The sequence below is a fragment of the Cucurbita pepo genome, chromosome 14, assembly GCF_057944985.1.
Source record: "Cucurbita pepo subsp. pepo isolate OVF chromosome 14, ASM5794498v1, whole genome shotgun sequence".
NCBI lineage: Eukaryota > Viridiplantae > Streptophyta > Magnoliopsida > Cucurbitales > Cucurbitaceae > Cucurbita > Cucurbita pepo.
Window position 1 is genome coordinate 2,051,785 of NC_141811.1, and position 19,556 is coordinate 2,071,340.

At 40.7% G+C, this 19,556-nt stretch overlaps 5 protein-coding genes across 9 annotated transcripts; 2 read left to right on the top strand and 3 right to left on the bottom strand.

The window, feature by feature from the left end:
• The first annotated feature begins 1,307 nt into the window (after positions 1-1,307).
• TTG1 (Transducin/WD40 repeat-like superfamily protein) lies at positions 1,308-2,883 on the top strand. The gene has a single exon (XM_023696058.2). It carries the CDS (start codon positions 1,601-1,603, stop codon positions 2,702-2,704), a length of 1,104 nt encoding a protein of 367 aa, XP_023551826.2. The 5' UTR covers positions 1,308-1,600; the 3' UTR covers positions 2,705-2,883.
• A 1,084-nt stretch (positions 2,884-3,967) lies between these two features.
• Positions 3,968-9,641, top strand: LOC111809607 (30S ribosomal protein). Its single transcript, XM_023695949.2, has 5 exons — positions 3,968-4,415; positions 7,490-7,633; positions 7,715-7,963; positions 9,064-9,172; positions 9,259-9,641. The coding sequence occupies exons 1-5, from the start codon at positions 4,101-4,103 to the stop codon at positions 9,387-9,389; spliced, it is 948 nt and encodes a 315-aa protein (XP_023551717.2). The 5' UTR covers positions 3,968-4,100; the 3' UTR covers positions 9,390-9,641.
• On the bottom strand, positions 9,557-13,814 carry LOC111809605 (subtilisin-like protease SBT3.9). The gene is made up of 10 exons (XM_023695944.2): positions 13,079-13,814; positions 12,904-12,995; positions 12,702-12,799; positions 12,142-12,297; positions 11,383-12,056; positions 11,226-11,305; positions 10,896-11,141; positions 10,706-10,820; positions 10,444-10,636; positions 9,557-10,346 (listed from the first exon to the last, which is right to left on the bottom strand). Exons 1-10 carry the CDS (start codon positions 13,196-13,198, stop codon positions 9,799-9,801), a joined length of 2,322 nt encoding a protein of 773 aa, XP_023551712.2. The 5' UTR covers positions 13,199-13,814; the 3' UTR covers positions 9,557-9,798.
• A 214-nt stretch (positions 13,815-14,028) lies between these two features.
• Positions 14,029-16,953, bottom strand: LOC111809606 (fantom protein). Of its 4 annotated transcripts, none has more exons than XM_087117533.1 (3): positions 15,645-16,953; positions 14,433-14,557; positions 14,029-14,329 (listed from the first exon to the last, which is right to left on the bottom strand). In XM_087117533.1, exons 1-2 carry the CDS (start codon positions 16,506-16,508, stop codon positions 14,438-14,440), a joined length of 984 nt encoding a protein of 327 aa, XP_086973659.1. In that variant the 5' UTR covers positions 16,509-16,953; the 3' UTR covers positions 14,029-14,329; positions 14,433-14,437. The 4 variants fall into 4 exon arrangements, 3 of the variants coding, with proteins under 3 accessions (XP_086973659.1, XP_086973658.1, XP_023551715.1); XM_087117532.1 differs by having other exon boundaries at positions 14,430-14,557; XR_015411726.1 differs by lacking the exon at positions 14,029-14,329 and adding an exon at positions 14,772-14,878 and having other exon boundaries at positions 14,496-14,557.
• Positions 16,954-17,202: 249 nt separating this feature from the next.
• On the bottom strand, positions 17,203-19,345 carry LOC111809608 (60S acidic ribosomal protein family). 2 transcript variants are annotated; one of them, XR_015411727.1, is made up of 5 exons: positions 19,099-19,345; positions 18,886-18,986; positions 18,584-18,796; positions 17,614-17,905; positions 17,203-17,553 (listed from the first exon to the last, which is right to left on the bottom strand). XR_015411727.1 is itself a non-coding variant. In XM_023695950.2 (4 exons), the coding sequence occupies exons 2-4, from the start codon at positions 18,973-18,975 to the stop codon at positions 18,248-18,250; spliced, it is 357 nt and encodes a 118-aa protein (XP_023551718.2). In that variant the 5' UTR covers positions 18,976-18,986; positions 19,099-19,293; the 3' UTR covers positions 18,023-18,247. The 2 variants fall into 2 exon arrangements, 1 of the variants encoding a protein (XP_023551718.2); XM_023695950.2 differs by lacking the exons at positions 17,203-17,553; positions 17,614-17,905 and adding an exon at positions 18,023-18,301 and having other exon boundaries at positions 19,099-19,293.
• Between the last annotated feature and the right edge of the window lie 211 nt (positions 19,346-19,556).

Consider the following 19,556-nt stretch of genomic DNA (forward strand, 5'->3'; position numbering starts at 1 on the left):
GTTTTCATTTAGATATAAAATTTTTAAAATTGAATAATTATACTAGCTGACGTGGCCTAAACTAGTCCTCATCTACGTGTAATCCGACCATTGAAGCACGGCATATATTTATACGGTCATAAAATATCCTTTAGTTTTTAGTGGATTGAGTCAAGTCCCAAAAAATTTTGTCACATTCATGATGACACATAATTTTTGAAAAAAGACAAATTTAAGGGATATGATAAAATTTGATCCATACTTTAATTTATCTATACAACCATATAATATGATATACTCAAAACATGCCTAATCTTTCATGACTTGGATCGCATAACTCATTTATCAGTGTATTTTTAATAAACTCAATAAATTTGAAGATAAGAATTTAAACCTTTAATTATGTCCATATTGACATATCAATATCTTATTGTGTTACATGTTCACTAAATATTCGAAACGTGTAAATTGGACAATAGGATGAAACGAAGACTTGAATGGGAGACTTTTAATGGAGAAAAAAAAAAAAAAAAAAAAAAGGAAAAAAGAAGGGTATTTGAAAAGTCATTTTTGAAGTATCCAAACCATACGCTGATGTTCCCTTATCGAACACAAGGAACCCACACACTTAACAAATACGCGTGGAAAAAAATGCAGCTTCCCCACCAATCTCGTCACCAATCATGTCTCAATTTTACTACGTTGATGTGAAAATAATATAAGAATTTATATTTTAATAATTATTAGGAGCCACAGGTTGTTTAAATAATTTGTTGACCATTTCAACACACTCCATGGATTTTTGAGGTTTGAAAGGTTATGAGGGAGAGGGCATTTGTGTCTATATGCACATACTTTTTTGGTATAAAACTGTAAGATTTAGGGAGGTGGAAGAATTAAATAATATGGAATGAAGATGACGTCGTTCAAGTGACGTGGGTGTATGACACTTTGTCGTCATTTGGTACTAAATGTTAAATTAATTGAACCCTTCCAACCTCAAGAAGTCACCCGTAGAAGTCGTTTCCAAATTGAGTTCAATAACCTTCTTTTTCTTTTATTTATTTATTTATTTATTTATTTAGTTGTTTTGATAAGAAAGAATATAGCTTCATTTTGTTTTATTATGGTTTTCAGAAGGAAGAACAAAGAAAAAGAATGCATGAAAAATGAGGCAGTAGCAGCATCTCTATAATTTGGGATATTACACACACACACACACACACTCTCTCTTTTGTTTTGCCCATAGTTTTCAGTTGTTGTTGACAAAAAGAAAAGAAAAAAGATAAAAAAAAAATTGAATTCCCACCATATAAAGTCTCAAAATTGAATTCCCACTTGTGTTCCTACACTGTAAACGAGTCGGTATTCCCAACCAAGCCGCCAATCTGCAGTTGGTGGAGAACCCACTTTTTGGCAAGGCCCATGGACCTGCAGTAGTTGGGCTGAGGCGGACCGGAATGTTTTTTTTTTTGAATTTGAGGCTTAGCCCATTGTGTAGCAGATGAGATGAGATGATAGATAGCGCGTGGACCCTGGAAGTTGGAAGGAATCAACACCAACACCCACCCAAGCGATCCATACGCAATGCTTGACCGGTTTCTTGAGCAGCAGCCCAAATATGACTTTTCTCTCTTCTTTTAACCCAACCACTCCTTTGCCTTTCTGTCTGCGTCCGCCTCCTCCTCCTCCTCTGAACTCAATCATGGAAAACGCCGCCCCAAGATCCGAATTCATGGCCACCTACGATTCCCCGCACCCTCTCTATGCCATGGCCATCTCTTCCGCCCACACCCACTCTCGCAATTTCCCCAATCGCATAGCCCTTGGTAGCTTCATCGAACAGTGCACCAACCGTGTCGACATTGTGTCTTTTGATCCAGATTCCCTCTCCATTCAAACGCATCCTTCTCTCTCCTTCGACCACCCCTACCCACCCACCAAGCTCATGTTCAATCCCAATGCCCTCTCCTCTCTCCGCAACTCCTCCGACATCCTGGCCTCCTCCGGCGACTATCTCCGCCTCTGGCAAGTTGGAGATTCTTCTATCGAACCCCTCTCTGTCCTCAACAACAGCAAAACCAGTGAATTCTGCGCCCCCTTAACTTCCTTCGACTGGAATGAAGTCGAGCCCAAGAGAATTGGAACCTCCAGCATTGATACCACTTGTACTATTTGGGATATTGAGAAGAGCGTGGTTGAAACCCAGTTCATAGCTCACGACAAAGAGGTTTATGACATTGCGTGGGGGGAAGCCCGGGTTTTTGCCTCCGTTTCCGCTGATGGGTCGGTCAGGATTTTCGACTTGAGAGATAAAGAGCACTCCACCATTATATACGAAAGCCCCCAGCCCGATACCCCTTTGCTTAGACTGGCTTGGAACAAGCAGGACCTGCGGTACATGGCCACAATTTTGATGGATAGCAACAAAGTTGTTATTTTGGACATTCGCTCGCCAAGTGTGCCGGTTGCTGAGCTGGAGAGGCATCATTCCAGTGTCAATGCCATTGCCTGGGCTCCACGGAGCTGCAGACATATTTGCTCCGCTGGGGATGACAAACAGGCGCTTATTTGGGAGTTGCCAATGGTTGCAGGCCCGAATGGCATTGATCCAATGTCCATGTATTCTGCTGCACATGAAATTAACCAGTTGCAGTGGTCCGCCGCCCAGCCTGATTGGATTGCTCTGGCATTTTCTAACAAGATGCAGCTTTTGAAAGTTTGAGGTCTGAGAACGTTTTCCACTGTGTATCTATTGTGTATCTACTACTGCTATATATATTATCCCCTTCGTTTTCCCCTGTTCTATAAGCCACATATATTGCTATAGGCGTAGTTTTAGTTTCAGTGCCAAGATGTTATTGCTACTCGGATGGTATAAATGTTGATGCGCAATTTAAGTTACCTCGCTTGAATTCCTTATATTTAATCAAACCTAAGCTACCCACTTTCTTATCCCTTCAAAGTTTTATCTGTTTATTTTATTTGCATTACATTAGGCAATAGGAGGAGGCTTTGTTGTTTTGAGTTCTAATGCTATGTATCCCTCAACTCTGTTGGAAACCAAGGAAGAACAGCTACCTTCACACACTGCTGATCCTTGCTTCCAACATATACGCCAGTTTGGATCAAGGGTTGTTGACAATGGGAGAATCTACTTGTTCTCTTGAAATGTTGATTTGAATTTCCGATGGTGGAAGCTGTGTTTCAGTTTGAATGTTGATTTGAATTTCCGATGGTTCGTTCTACTATAAGTTGACAAGTGGAAGGGTGTCATTTGCCTAGGTTCTGGGTTCTTGGGCTTGCCAAATGCATGTCATGACTTCTATTGAGTGTTAAGAAGATGAAGACAGAAGGCACTTCTAGTTTATAATCTCAGCTTATGAGGTGAGATATGATTGGATTGGCTAGAGTTGATACATAACCCAAGTTGCAATAATAATGTAGTTATTCATTCAGATTCTGAAGATTCAATGGCAGCCACAGCTTATACAAAAAAATCGTTCATGATGTGGGGCTGAAATTCACAACAAAAATATGTTTTTTTCTTTTAATGTTCATGATGCGGACTTGGGATCATTTTTTTTTTAAATTGAGAACCCTTCATCATGAACAAAAGTTGTGGAGTCCAACAGAGAACCCTTCATCCCTGGTTGCATCCATCTTTAACGCACTCGCTTGATGCACCAATACGTCTTTATGAGCTCAAGCTCGTCTGATATGGGTAAAAGTTGGTACTGAATATCTATCCAGACTGTCCTGTTGCATGGCAGAGTGAGAGTAATGAAAGAAAATGGGACACCTAATGGAGTAATATCCAAGTGGTCCATCAGCTGAGATGGAGACCTTCAAATTATCCAAATGTTGCATTGGGAGACAGTTTCCTTAGGATTTCGGATAACGCACACAACCCACCAGATCCCATTTTGTTAAGCCTGCTCTTCTAACCTCTACAAAATTGAAGTTAAATTACATCTATTTAAGAAGATTGATGCTGCTGCAGTGGCACGGGATTCGTCCTGCGTCCACAAAAAGGCCTCGCTTTCTTTATCCATCTGTTTCCCTTCTCTCCCCATCTCTCTCCTTGTTTCTTCAGTTTTCAAATTCCTGTTCCCATTCCCATGGCCGTTCTCACCTCTTCTATGCAAACGAATCTCCTCTCCGCCCATTCCTTAACGCCTTCTTCTTCTTCTTCTTCTACAGTTTCTACTTTTCCCACCTCCTTCTCTCTTCCCACCTCTACCAACTCCGCTGTTCTCAAAATTCACGCTCTCTCTTCCCATGCTTCTGCTTTCTTCAACTCCTGCAACCACTGCTTTCGGACCATTGTGATAGCACCTCGCAAACGTCATGCCACAAGATCTTTCACTATTCGGATGTCCTGGGACGGCCCTCTCTCTTCCGTCAAATTAATTGTTCAAGGCAAAAATTTGGAGGTATTTTAGCTTCATCTTCGCTGTTGTTTCTCAGGCAATGCAAGCTTCTATTCGAATTCTTGTTTTCATTTTCATTTTTTCATGTGTTTCCTACTGCGCTGAATTGTTCGAGTCTTAGCTCTGTCCAGGACTTCTGTACTAGTGAGTGTCTCGACTAGTCGTTTTCTAATGATTTGGTTCCTTAATCGGATCGTGCTCCTTGTTGGGAGTAAGATCTAGAGAGAAATCTCGTGCTCCTTATTCGTGTTCCTTAATCGACCTGCTAACTCACTACCCTTAATAATTGAAGCGTGATGCCAAAACTATCCACTAATTACAAACCTAATAATTTCTCCCCTCCAACTGAACATTTCAAACACTAATTAGAAACCTATTCCACAGAGTTTCTCCCTTTACTCAAAGCCTTCTCCATTACTTTTATTTGCTCCAGCTAAAACTGCTATTTCTATGCGTCATTTCTCATGCGTTTTCCATATCAAAACTCATGTCCCTTCTCCATTTTTTACTCTACACAGCCTCTCTGAAATGATCAGTATCAACAATAGTAAGCATGGCATCAGGAATCCACTACAATTTTTTTTTTTTTTTTTTTTCTAAAAAGGGTCCTCACCCTATTTCCTAACCTTCATCCAAATTGCTAGTCTTTTATATCTTCGTTTATTGCCGCTAGGAGATGGTTTTTTTGGTCAAAGAATCAGGGTGCATTCATTTTCTTCTATATCAGCATCTAAACCAAATTTTCTTCTCATCAAACACAACCATTTCCCTTTCATGATTATTTCATTTGGGGTAACACGCAATGGCAGCTTCGTATTTCCCAATTTCAATTGTTTTCTTCTTCAGATACAACATATCTGCTTGAGGGATTCCTTTGTAAAATTGGATCACGAAATCTATAGGCCCTTGGCTTTTCACTAAACCAAGCCGCACAACTCGAGCTTTATCATCCTGCTTAGTTCTTCAGCATGATTCACACATCCAAAAGCAGTTAAGTACTCAACAGGCCAACTCCACTCCCATTTGGAGTTCTTATTTTAGTGGGTCCTATCTGGAGACATACTGAAAACTTCTTCCAAATCAAAAGAAACAAAAGAAAAAAAAGGCACAGTCGGGTTGATCACGCGGGTTGATCGGATCTCTATCTCTCTCTAGATATCTAGAGATGGAGAGAGATGTGAAAGTAATAGCTTGACTACATGCCAACCCGGATCTCTATCTCTCTAGATATCTAGAGATGGAGAGAGATGTGAAAGTAATAGCTTGACTACATGCAAAAGCTTTTCCTTCGACTGGATTGAATAATGATCTTTATTTCCAGGCTTAAACTTAATGCTTGCGAGGCCAAGGTGAAGAACTGATTAAGCTTAAGCTTGGTTGATTTTGTCAAGGTGAAGAACTGGTTAAGCTTAAGCTTGGTTGATTTTGTTGAGGTGAAAGAACTGGTTAAGCTTAGTTGATTTTGTCAGAAAAGAAAGTAGGTTACACTGGTTCATTGATTAGTAAACCTCCCATGCTTAGTAAACCTCCCATGCTGGTAAAGCTTAGCTAAAGCCATACCCGCGAGATCCCATAGTGACTTGGCTTTGGGGTGGTTCTCCATGGACAATGCCACCTCAAATCATTTTTCTTTTTCTCTTGCATCAAGTTGACCCACTCCTCACTATGTAGTGATTATATCAATTATGTACGTGTCATCCCTCCATTCTGATTGGTATATCATGCAAAAATCAAGCCATTTGCACTACTGCTTTCTCTTCCCCAATGTTAGCCTTGTCAAAAGGTAGGTTTCCGCTCGTTGGTTAATTCATCCTGCAAGTCTGCAAGTCTGCAAGTCTATTTCTTTGAATTAGTACTGGTTTCTAGGAAAGTTGTTAATGATATTTTTAGTCAGTTAGCTTAAGTTGCTATACTTGGAGATACCGGCTAGAGTTGGGTAAGTGTAGTTTGTTGCTGATTTTATGGAGTTAACTAGGCTATTTTTAACATTTGGAATTTGTATTTATAGTGACAAGTGATTGAATAAAACTGTTCACTTCCCAATTCTTCTCTATCTATTAAGAACAGCACCACTGTGAACAGCCTAATTTGCTGGTTCTGGCCAGAAGAAATTTGGGCGTTCTTTAAGCATAGTAGTAGTCATTAAGATTATGTTTTTAAAGCATGCGAATCTCCAAATTGGTGGTCATATCATTCTTTTATACAACTACATTTAGTTGTCGTGTTTATGCAACCGTCAGTTGTTGAATGCTATTTGAACTCAAAAATTGTTGAACGCATGTGAAACTCTTTTCAATCAGTACATAGGGGCATATGGCCTTTCCTACTGATCAAAACAAGTTTGACAAGTCCACACTTTAGAGTGTACTCTTTGAAGCATATGTGAAACTCTCTAGCTCCTTTCACGCCATTGATTTCCGTTGTCCATCACGAAGTAAACATTGCATAAATTTGGAAGAGACTTAAGCTAAGCTCTAGCTATGTTGAAGTTTCATTAAGCCCTTCAACTCAGCTATCCATGTCTTCAATGCTAAAGCTGCACAATATCTTCACCCGTAGATACTATAGGTTAAGGTATAACTTTGAGCATGAACTTATTCACCGCCATTATTGGACTCTTCCAAGATGGAAATACCTTGCACTTTCTTTCCTAAAATAGGAGACAAAGAATTTAAAATTTGCATTCAAAATCGATATGAAAGTAGTTTAAAGATAATATCTGTAGAGTCAAATCAAAAGGGCTGGCTTCAAATTCTTTGAAGAGAAGGTTTAGAAACTAACCATTGACTGTAGGTCATCTTCTCCAACTTGCGTTCGTGCCATTCTGCTTCTTTTTTTATTTGTTTTCTTAAAATCCCGGTGTTACAATAGCACTACTCTGATCGGCAAATTATTATTCAGCCCTTTACAGCACTACTAACACGTGTAAAAAAATTACCTTGTTGGTAGAAACTCCAATGAAAATGACAAGACCACCAACTAGCTATCGGAATTTCAATTACCCAATTTATCATATCTCAATGTTTCAAATGTCGGACCTTGAGTGGATTTATTTTTTTTACTGTGCAAAATACTAGTTGACTGAGGCAGTTAAGAAGCACGTGGAAGAGAAGGTTGGCAAGGCAGTCCAGAAGCACAGTCACTTAGTGAGAGAAGTAGATGTCAGACTATCAGTTAGAGGTGGTGAGTTTGGGAAGGGCCCAAGAATTAGAAGATGCGAGGTATTGTATTGTTCCTTTATTTTAAATTTATCCATATGAATTGATTCTTTTTCTTTTCTAAAAACATTTGTGTTTGTGTAGGTTACTTTATTCACGAAGAAGCATGGAGTTGTACGAGCAGAGGAAGATGCCGAGACCGTGTATGCAAGCATTGATTTGGTATCTTCCATCATGCAGAGAAAGCTGAGAAAGATTAAAGAGAAAGATTCCGATCATGGCCGACACATGAAAGGATTTGACAGATCGAAAATAAGAGAACCTGCGCCAATAGTAGTTGAAGATGAGGAAGAGGAAGTTTCTCAGGAAGATGGTGGAGAAGCTATTGATGAGGTTATTCCTTCAACCTTGGGTTTTTTTTTTTACCTTGAGTTCATTTTGCTGCATATATTAATCATCTAAGGTGATATTAGCTTGTACAAACTCATGGATTCCATATTTACTATTTTCCACATGTTGAAGCTAATATGAGTGCCAGAGTTACTAAACCACAACTGTTATTGCTTAGTTAGAAATTGTTGTTTTTCTCTAGTTTCTTATAGGGAAAAACAATCATCGATTTCGTAGTTGATTTTCTTTTTCCTATCTAGTGGTTGGTCTGAGGAAATGCTAGATGCAGAACTCAGCATCAGTTGAACCATGTGCAATAAGTTACTCCTTGTGTAGGGGGGAAGAATGGAAAGCAGTGCATTCTCATTCTTGATTGGGAAGGAAACAAAGAACAATATCCTAGCAAACATGTTTTAATAACCTTGAGGGAAACCCCAAAAGAAAAAGTCCAAAAAGAACAATATCCTAGCAAACATGTTTTAATAACCTTGAGGGAAAACCCAAAAGAAAAAGTCCAAGAATAACAATATCTGCGCAGTGAGCTTGGCCTGTTACATTTACATTATAAGGTTAATCAGTCGGGTCTTTTCTTTCGCAACATGCTATTTTTGGTGAACATGAAAGCATCGGAAGTTGGATCTTGTAGATCTAAGATAGAGGGCCTCCATAGTTGTAGAAGCCTAATATTTGTTATTTCTTGCGGAGCCAACATTGTGCTAAACTGTTATTGATTAGCTTCTAACTGTCGGACAGTCCTTCATTGTCTACAAGGGACTGTTACATTAGAATTTCCTTTCAACTTTATCCCTTTAACCTGCTTAGAGTTACCAAGTTGGTTCATCACAGCAATTGAGACATCCTTCAAAGCTTGTATAGATCCTTTGCTCTTAACGAGTGTTTTATGGCCCCTTCCAACGTACTTGATCGTTATAGCTTTTGATTCATTTGCCTATTTTGTTGACATTCAAGTCTGCCTGGAAGAAGCAGTTGCATGTATCATTTTTAGATGACTAAATCATGCATCATATATTGGAAGCTTGTGAATAATATATCGAAATGGTTAAAATGTTGTTTTTCCTTTTTCATGTTTATCTTGATTTCAGATTGTTCGGACAAAATACTTCGATATGCCGCCTTTGACAGTTGAAGAAGCAATCGAACAGCTAAAGAATATTGACCATGATTTCTATGGTTTCCGGAATGAAGAAACTGGTGCGTTGATTTGATTATTAAAGAAAAACTTGCTTTGTTGGGATTCTGTGCTGTTTATATCGTGGCTTGTTTCATCTTTGGCTCAGGTGAGATTAACATCTTATATAAAAGAAAGGATGGAGGATATGGACTTATCATCCCAAAAGAAGATGGCAATGCTGAGAAAATAGAAACTGTGACGGTTGAAGTAGCCAGAGAAGCCTCCTTGGCGGAATGATTGGACTTCACGGAGGAAGTTTCATGTTCAAGATTACATTTGCTTAAAACTGCACAACTTTGACTGGAGCATCTGAAGGCCTTGCTTGCAGGGAGTATGTACATTTAAATTTGAGGCTACTTGATGATGAAGACAATTTTGGACAAGAAATGAGATCTATTGAAGTGTTGGGTACAATGAGATGCACAATATTATAATAAATGAAAGATTCAATCAGAATCTCTTTTCTCCTGGCATGGCCAGTTCTGGTTAGGTTGTACTGTTTGTACTTGAATCTTGATACATCTCTCTTCCTTTCTTAAAAGTCTGTCTCAGTCACCACATTTATACTTTATTCATATACTACATGATATTGGTCGTACAAACACGTCTTTTGACTGGCCACTGATTACTGATTATCAAGTGAACGTCAAATGTTAGTTCTTACAGAAACTGGGATCCTAACGGAATGAACTCCATCCAGCCAAGTCAAGCTTCCAAAACAGTATCCGGTTGTTACTCTGTGATTAGAAGAGATAGTAACGGTGAAGGGGATGCTCTTCATCTTGTGGTTGAATTTTAGTATACGAGGCTTTACGGCTATGGTGATGCCGGGCGGGGCCTCAATGGCAGCCTTGTATGAGGAATTGATCGCACCCACATTTGTGACGGTTCTGGTGAGACTTACCGGGTGAGTAAGGCTGGGAATTGTTATGGATGGCACGTTTATATCCAAAATAGATGGTCGTCTTTTGGGGCAAGATATGGACCTCTTGGTAATCCCCGAGATGGCGGAGTTGTTATAGCCCTTCGCACAGAAATACTGAATATAATCTGCCATTCCCATGTCGTATACAAGACCAGGGTCCACTGCTTTATTGGGGTTCACTATTCCACCTCCAAAATCGAAAGGACGGGCAGACATCATTGGTTGTCCCTCCGCGAATATTACTGCGCCATATGGATCCGAACTCCAGGCTGCATATTATAGTTTATAACGTCAGTTGAAGGCGTGATATGTTAAATACGTCATAACATTTAAAAGTAGAGGCGCTAAATGGTGAAGTTCAGCTACCTGTTGTAACAATGGCTGACTTGATTGCGGCAGGGGACCAATGAGGGTGCAATGTTTTGAGAAGGGCAACAATGGCTGATACATGAGGAGTTGCCATGGATGTACCAGAAATGAAAGCATAAGAATTTCTGTCCTTTGGATCAGACGGAGGAACAGCAGCTAAAATAGCAACGCCTGGAGCCGCAATATCTGGCTGTACTAATTGCAGGCTCATTCAACAAATTGTCTTTCTAATACCAGGAGACTGAAATGGAATTGTTACCTTCAGTATTGCTGGAGCAACTGAATTAGGTCCTCGAGATGAGAAGTAGGCCACAGTGGTGGACAATGGCTGACCAACACGTGTCGTTGAAGCACCAATCTTGACTTGGGGATTTCTATGGGGTAAGTAGCAAATAACAGTGAGATTGTAGGCGGCATGAGCAATCAGGATATAGTGAAAGGCGAATTACCTGGTGGAGCGGATATAGTTGAGTATCTGCATTCCAATATCAAGGCTTATTTGAACGCATGGGAAGTTGTTTATGAACGGTTCGACCGCCTTGGTAGGATTCTTGGCAACAATGAGCCCCAACCCACCAACTTTTTTGACGGACGAGGAAGTATTGTGTGTGTCGTCATTAAAATCATCTGATGCAAAACACAGAACCACATTTCCAGCTGCCCATGTATCATTCAAGGATAGAGATTCGCAAGCACTGTTATGGTCTCACCATCTCGTTAACAACAATTTAGTAGAAAGTAATGACGAAGCATAGGATACCAGGAAATGATACACTAACCGTTCGTCATCCAGATCAGAGACCTCAGGATACACTAAATTGTGGAACTTCGTCAATTTTCCGCTGAACATCCCTTGTCCCTACAACATTGATGGTCAATAAAAATAGCTAACCAGAACTAATTGCTGTTATCATAATGAGGTTTGATAAGAATTACCATGGTAGTCCAGTTGTTTCCTAATGTAATCGCTACTAAGAATGAACGATCGACAGAACTTGCAGCGACTGTCAATAACCATGGTTCTATATTAGAGACAGAGTAAGCTGCTGGACCAGAATTTCCTGCTGCACCAACAACAACTATTCCCTTCGCCACAGCATGAAATGCGCCAATTGCAATCCCATTGCGCATGTCAACATCAGAGTATGAAGGAAAAGAAGGACCGAGGGACAGAGATAGTACATCTACACCATCATATATCGCTTGATCGATGGCCTTGAGAATGTCTATGTCTGCGCAGACTCCTCCATTCACTTTCCAACAGACTTTATACATAGCAATCCGAGAGTGGGGCGCGCCACCCCTTACCGTTCCAACAGCTAGCCCATGGTAACTAACATTGGGCACAAAGAAGCCACTAGCGACGGAAGAGACATGTGTGCCATGTCCTGATCTATCTCTTGGAGACCAGTAATCTTGGAACTTACTATTATTTAAGGGATGTCCATATGCAGCTTCCAGCCCCTTGACGAAATATCGGGCTCCAATTAGCTTTCTGCTACAAGCCTTGGCTGGACTGAAGAGCTCTCCTGACTCGCATATACCCTTCCACCTAGAGGGCACAGGCCCCAGACCCTCATCACAGAAAACTTCAGACTCGGGCCAGATTCCTGCCCGTGGTATCTGAGAGTTAGCTCGGGACCTCAGACTATAAAAGGAAGAAGGATTGAATCAGAGGAAAAACAGAAGTCTAACCTGTATCAAGGACACCAATGATGGCCCCACTCCCCATTCTTGATTTCCGTAGAAGAGAGTTTGGAAATCGTGGAGACAGTTGAAGGTAGTCCCAGCTCCTAGTTGTTTGCATCTTGTGAAGACGATTGGGTATGACTTCAACCACTGTAGGCAACTCTGCAATTCAAAAAAAAAAAAAAAAAAAATGTAAGAATTGCTTTGCTATGGAACACTTTCAACTTAAGGTGTACCATACAAGGATAAGAGTGGAGATCTAAAAGCCTCTCGACTGGGATGTTATGTTGTACTCAATTCACAATATGCAGTTCAATTTCCTCCCTTCTGTCATTCATCCGTAACTCCGAAGTCAGTGAAGGGTCTCGTTAACAAGAGACAACCAAACAGTTGAGTGCAGGGCAAGTATGAGGTAGTCGCGTGATGAGCAACATATGTTGCCAGGAATTCTAGTCTCAGTTCTCTATTATGTTACGATTATGGAATGTTTCTCACCCAATTGTACGTAGGTCGCGGATGAAAAACTATGCACAACAAATATTTAATGCATCAGCAACAGAAAATACCTGAGATCATTTGTGCTTGAGCCATGGTAAGCTTTGCTGCAAAACCAGAAAATCCATATTTGTAGCTATATACCAGGGAATCTACAGATCCTTCTTGGCTACGGAAGTAGGCAAAGATTAGTTCTGCTGGAGTATGTTCTAAAATATAATCTTGATATTTACTAAGTAAATATATTGTTCATAGGTTATATTCATGTTCTACCTCCCAAGGACAGAGGCAAGAACTCCATGATGGGCCTTTACCAGCAGTTCTTCATTATCATGTGGTTTTTGGCCCATATAAACGATGTACACCTGTTGAGCAGAGAACAATTAAGCTAAAAGATCCGACGAGAGAGAAACAAAAAGTGATCGGATGATGAGAATCGAAAACTAACGTTGCTTTTGGCAGCCACACGAATGTGTAATGTACACAGATGATCGAGAGCTGTGAAAACGGAAATACAAACCAAGAAGATAGTAGTGCTGCTGCTCTTTCCATGTGCAAACGAACCCATTTTGGAGAGCTGCTGCTTGCAGATAAACCTGGCGTTGCCGCATTACCCATTTTATATCCCAAAGCAAAAGGGATTGGAGAATGAACAGTTGCCTCTCAGCTTAGTCAAATCACTTTTTATCCCATTGGTGAAATAAACAAATAAAATAGCAACCACACTTGTTTAGTGGGGAGAATGGCAAGCCGCTGTAGTACTGCCTCTGTGCCTGCGTACTCCTCCTTTCTCAACGTTTTGACACAAAGACTGTGTCCTTCAAGGAAGCCTCGGAATCAATTGTAATGGATGTTTCTCTGTTCAACTCCGTTATCGATTGCACTGTCAAATAAATGAGACTCATTCCCCTTTACCCACCCTATTACACTTGCACACCCAGGTCTATGACCTATACCCCCACTTTCTAACAATTCTCCTTCATAATAATGACATTTTCCCCCACTTGCTTTTTGGCCTCTGGTTTTTCTATTCATTCTCTTCTCCTTTGGTCGCCATTTTTATAATCTGTTTATGGGCAATGCTCTCGTTTGGGAGACCGAAGCAGCAAAACATGAATATGAATGGGAGATAAAAGAGAACACTGCTGTACTTCTTTGTCAATGGACGACACATAAATTAGACAGCTTTTTGGGCACCGGACTTGAGACAGATCATTATTCATACCTTCATCATCCAGTCCTCAGACATAATGAATTACAAGCAGAGTCTTGGAAAATGGATTTTTAAGAGTCTCTAAGTTTCACAACACCTTCATGAACAAGAATCGATCTTTCATCTCACTTTGTAATAGATTGCATTAATCAAAGGAAAATCTGATCCAAAAAGAATAGAGCGCATTCAGCACAAGGACGGAATTACACTTGAAATCATTTGAAACAAATACCACGTCTTGTATAGACTAGTTACACCCAATTTTCATCTACCATCATCAAGTTTAGTTCGCGAGTCGGACAAGAGTCCACTCATGCAATTGCAGTAACTGTAAAATGGGTCGTCCCAATAATTAAGAAATTAGAATAGTAGGAAGAGTCTTAAGCAGCCAATCCATCCACCGAATGTCCCAGCTTTCCAGAACCATGGTCAAGTGTTCTGTGCGTTTTCATTAAAATCCTTCTCTAACTAAGCCCTTGGATGGATCTGAATGGGAAAATTGGAAGAGAAAATCCATATAAGTTAGCTTTGCTAGAGACATCGAAGTCTGTATAACTGAAAAACACCAAATCCCAACTAAACTTACCACTTCCTTTAGTGATCATAGCTGCCATTTTCCTGGGAGAGGGAGTAAACATTCTCCTTTTTGTCATTACTGCTATCCGGTGCACTAACACTAATTTCTGGGCCAGAACAATGCTGAGAATTATATCCCTGCAAGAAATGCAAAATCTAGAACGCTAAGGAAAATAATTTTCATGTTTGAAAAATAAAAATAAAAGAAAGAAATACGTGTGTTTACTGGAAAACCATTTGTTTCTTAATTGGATTCTCTTTTAATAAAATTTTTAAAAAGGACTATAGAGAATTAAACAGAAAGCAAAACACAGCACAAAGCGTTTTCTTCAAACATCCAAGATGGGCATACCTCAACTAGTTCACACATTTTACACCTTTGTGATAAATGTCAGAAATTGGTCATTCCCAGACCTTAGTGTGTGTGTGTGTGTATTCCAGAAGTTCTGCTCATCAAAACTGGCAAAAGCAGTGGGTATAGAATTAGATTCATTCCCATTATGTGTTCAGACAAGTAGGCTAGCATTTAAAATATGGGACTTAGGAACATCATATCATCATGGAGACAACTCAGTTAAAAGATGATATCAATGATGAGTACGAAGATATTCAGCTCCAAGACTAAGAGATACACGATTATGCTGTTGATTAAGCGTCACCCTGATACTCGTCGTATACATAGATAACAATCATAAGACTAAGTAAGACCACAACAACTGCGCGAAGATAAAATGACGATTAGGGACTCATTGCTTCATTCCCAACGGAAGCGGCACATTACATACCAAAGTTCTTTTTCATACTATGGTTAAGACATAAAATATCAATCAACATTGATAGAAGGGAACCACATGCACAATAAAAATGACAACAAATACATTACCAATATGAAAAAAGGAATACTAATAATAACTTGCAACTTCTACAACAAACATGGAATACTTTTAACTCCTACGAGCAATCACTAGGAGTTTCTTGATTTTTCCATCTTTCGACATGATAGTCTATCACCGTCTATGTATGAAACTGAAACTTCAAAGTCTTCATCTCGACATTTAAATCTAAATAAACAAGCTGACTATAAGCACAAAATAGAAACAGAATGGATTACATCTATGTAAGAACCAACAGCCATCATTTCATGATTAAAAACAAAAAACTAGCTATGTCTGTACATGGAAACTGCACAACTCCAATCAACAAGTATGAAAATAATTCATCTTACTTTGTTCAATTGTTTTAGAGCTTCCTTTCCACGGATTTGTGGTGCATTGAAATGGAAGCGTTCTTCTGACCCCCAGAATTTGGTTTTCTTACTTGCGGAAGCAGTCATATCGGAAAGGCCATTCATTTCAGAACACTGCTTCCTCTTCTTCCTCCCATAGCTCCTCAACTTACCCTTCTTGTCCTTGACCTTCCATACATTCTTCCTTCTGAAAATCAGTTTGTCGGACTTCCACACGTCGCTGCTAGTATCTATGACCGTAACCTCGCTCTTCGAGTATCCTTGAAGTTCCTTCTCTCCCTTCTCATCCTCCACCTCTTCCTCTTCAACCATACTGCGCGCATTCTGAGCTTTATCCGAACCAGCATTGGCGCCGCCTTTCGAGCTATTATCAGAATTTGATGAGAGGATGTTGTCTTCTTTCTGGGCGCAACACAGATTCTTGTCATCCGCGTAGTCAGCATTAGTAAGAGAGGGAACGGAACAAATCTTGGGGTTCGACTGTTTCCTGGGGAGCTTTTTGCCGGAACATTTGGAACTCCGAGAGGCACCCGTCATGTTGAAGAGGTCAGAGAGGATGCCGGTAATGATACCGTATGAGGATGGGTTCCCATTTTCAATGGGAGAGTTGGAGGAGGAGGAATTGTCCCGGCGGTGGGAATTGGGATGAGAGTCAGAGTGGGGGTCGGGCAGAGCGGAATGGGGGCTAGAATGAGGAAGCGAAGAGGGGGAGGGATTGTCCAGGTTTTGGTTAGTGAGGAAGTGATCGAGGTCAAGATTGTCGGCGATCGGGAAACCCTTGTTGGAACGCAGGCGGTCCAGCCAATTGGGAGCAGCCTTCCCGGCCCGTACCGAACAAAGCATCGGGAATTACAGGTGAAAAGTAGAAGAAGGGGGAGAGGGGAAAGCAACCGAGGGTTTCAGATTGCTGGAGAAAACCAAAAGCAATTAATTATCTGTACAGTATAATGGATACGAGACCAGGACACAGTGGAAGGAGGAAGACACAGCGAGAGATGAGATAGAGAGAGAAAGATGCCACGCGGCTTTATCTGATTGCTTCTAAAGTTCTGATTGCCAAGACAATGGTCATATTTATTAATGGGGCTTTGACATTATAAAAATTACATTTTTCAACGCGTCCTTAATAAAAATTTAATCCGGCAGAGGTGTGATATATATTGATGAATGAAATTTGAAATGTACAGTGAAGACACGCAGGCATCCAGGGAAGGGTAGTAACAAAGGAAGAAAATGGAAAAGAGGGAAACACTCCAAGCATCGCCATCGCCATCGCCATCGCCATCGGCATCAGGAAGGGAGAATGGTCTCAAAGCAGTGGACTCCATCCAACTCCGGCGCGAACCTGGGTTGGGCACTCCTTTTCCTATGGGGCTGCTCCTTAATTGTGCGTATTTGGTTATCTTTATTGGAGCTCACGGTCTCAGCGGCGCCCTCCGCCAGCTTCGTGGGCTGTCCATAGGATCCACTGCCGGAGCCGAAGAAAGAGATGATCTTCCTCATCCTTACTCCTTTATGAATCAGACAATAAAATAAAACAATGATCAGAAACAGAGGCACAAGAAAGCTGTACGATGTTTAACACTTGATGGAGGACCGGGGAAGAGGAGAAGCTCTTATAAGTAGAGGAGGAGGTAGAAGCTTCTAGGGAGGGCGACGTCTAGAAGCTTGGACTTGGACGACCCCTTCACTTTGACTCCACTGCATCAAACGTTCAATCACTCAATCGATTCTGGACACACGGCCCGGATTTAGCCTCCAGGGTGGACTGGATAAGAACAACTATGGTTGGAGTTACGTGGATTAGGTGTCGGAATACATTGGATTTACGTGTCGTGCTGCCCAATTCTCGAGTCCTCTCGATTCTCCATGATAGAGTCGTACACGCCTATCGAAGCTTCTCCCCTATCGCTTACGCCTATCGAAGCTTCTCCCCTATCGCTTACGCCTATCGAAGCTTCTCCCCTATCGCTTAGAGAGTAAATTACTGAATTTATCACAAATTTCGGATCATTCTTTTATTTCACTTTTTTTCTTTTTCAGTTCTGAAATTGAATTTGATTACCTTAAAAGTAGTTGGTTGGATGAGCCACAAGGTGCAACTAGGCCGCACCACGCTTAAGCCCACGGTGTCGGGCATTGGGCTTTTACATTTTCCACAAATTATATGGCAATATTGTTAACATGATTCCATCATTTTCCCCTTCTGGGCTTCCTTGCTTTGTTCAAGCTCCACTTAACTTTATAAGAATACCAAAATTGAGTTAGTGAAAATCTCAAAATCAAACCGAAGTGAAAAGACGTGTCCTCTCCTTTTGCTATCAAATGATCTAAAATCAAAAAGAAAGAATACGCTGTTCCAGGGTTTAACCCTCAAAGATTTCCTCTCATACGGTTTAATCTTACTGCAATGTTAAGTACATCAAATAAATTTTCCATCGTACATGAAGGGCAAATAAACAACTATAAATACCCTACTAGTAAAAGAAAAAAGAAAAACACTAGAGACAATTGAGCGGAGAAAAATGAAGATGAACCCAAACATTCTCTAATGCAATTGAATAGTAGGATAAAAGAGCTTCCTAATCGAATAAACTGAAACCCATGTCGTCATCGCTCTCTTCCTTCGGCTCCTCCTGCACATTGGGATTGATTAAATGAACAATAAAAGGGGGGAAGATAGGCTAAGGAAACTAAATGGGAACAATATGATCGATTCTAAGTACAAACTACGCTCATCAATATTAAATGTGGGTTATGTGGGTATATGTGAATTATGAAGGTGACCCTTAAATGAATATCGACAGTAAACAGATGATGAGAGCTAGCAGAGGCAGAGCACCATGATGAAACAATTCTATCAAAACCACCGCTAAACTATGATAAAGCCCAGACATTAAAAAAAATCACCAACATACCTTCTTTTCCTCAACAGCAGGAGCAGCAGCAGAGGCGGAAGCACCACCGGCAGAAGCAGCAACAGACACGGGAGCCGCAGCGCCACCTCCACAGCCAACATTCAGAAGAAGGTCCCCAATATCCCTCTTCTCTGCCAATTTTGCAAACAGGCTGGGCCAGTATGATTCCACACAGAGCCCCGCAGCTGCTACTACAGCAGCAATCTTATCCGCCTAGACCCAACACTCAGATTAATCACGCATCAACCAATACAAAAAAGGAAAAAAAAAAAAAAAAAACACAGAAAGAGAATCATTCGTACAGTGATTGCAATCCCATCGTCGTAAAGAGCTAGGGCGGCGTAGGCGCAGGCAAGCTCACTACTAGACATGGTTAGAGTAGCGTCTGGCATGCAATGAGGACCTAGGAATTTTAAAGAATGAAAAGTCAGACGGGGCAGAAAACGATGGAGAAGAGAGAGAATTGAAGATTGTGAAACGCAGAAGTTGGAGGAGCAGAGTAGAACAGAGCATACCAGGATAGCATTTGGAGGGAAATGCGTGTAGAGTGATCGATCACCATAGCTGGAAGTATGGCCATATATTATGGAACGGGGAATTAGGGTTACCGAACCGGCTTCATCTCACTTGGGCTTCACTGGACCAACGCAAATGTGTTGGGCCCAAAAGGAAGACGTTGATTTGGGGTACAAAAACGGGGAATATGTAAAGATTATGTTGGAAAAGAAAAGAAAAGAAAAGAAAAGAAAAGAAAGTAAAGAGGAGAATATAAAAGAGAAGCAGGAGGTTTGTGGTTTGTGGTTTGTGGTCTGGATTCAAACCTCCCATTGTCCTTGCTTGGTTGGGATCGTTGATATTAAATATGAAGAGAAATAATAATGAAGTGGGGGAAGGTGGAATCTTTTTCCAGGACTGGAAATTGTGATATAATGGGAGTGGTCCACAGAATGTGAGTCTACCACCGGCAACTGCA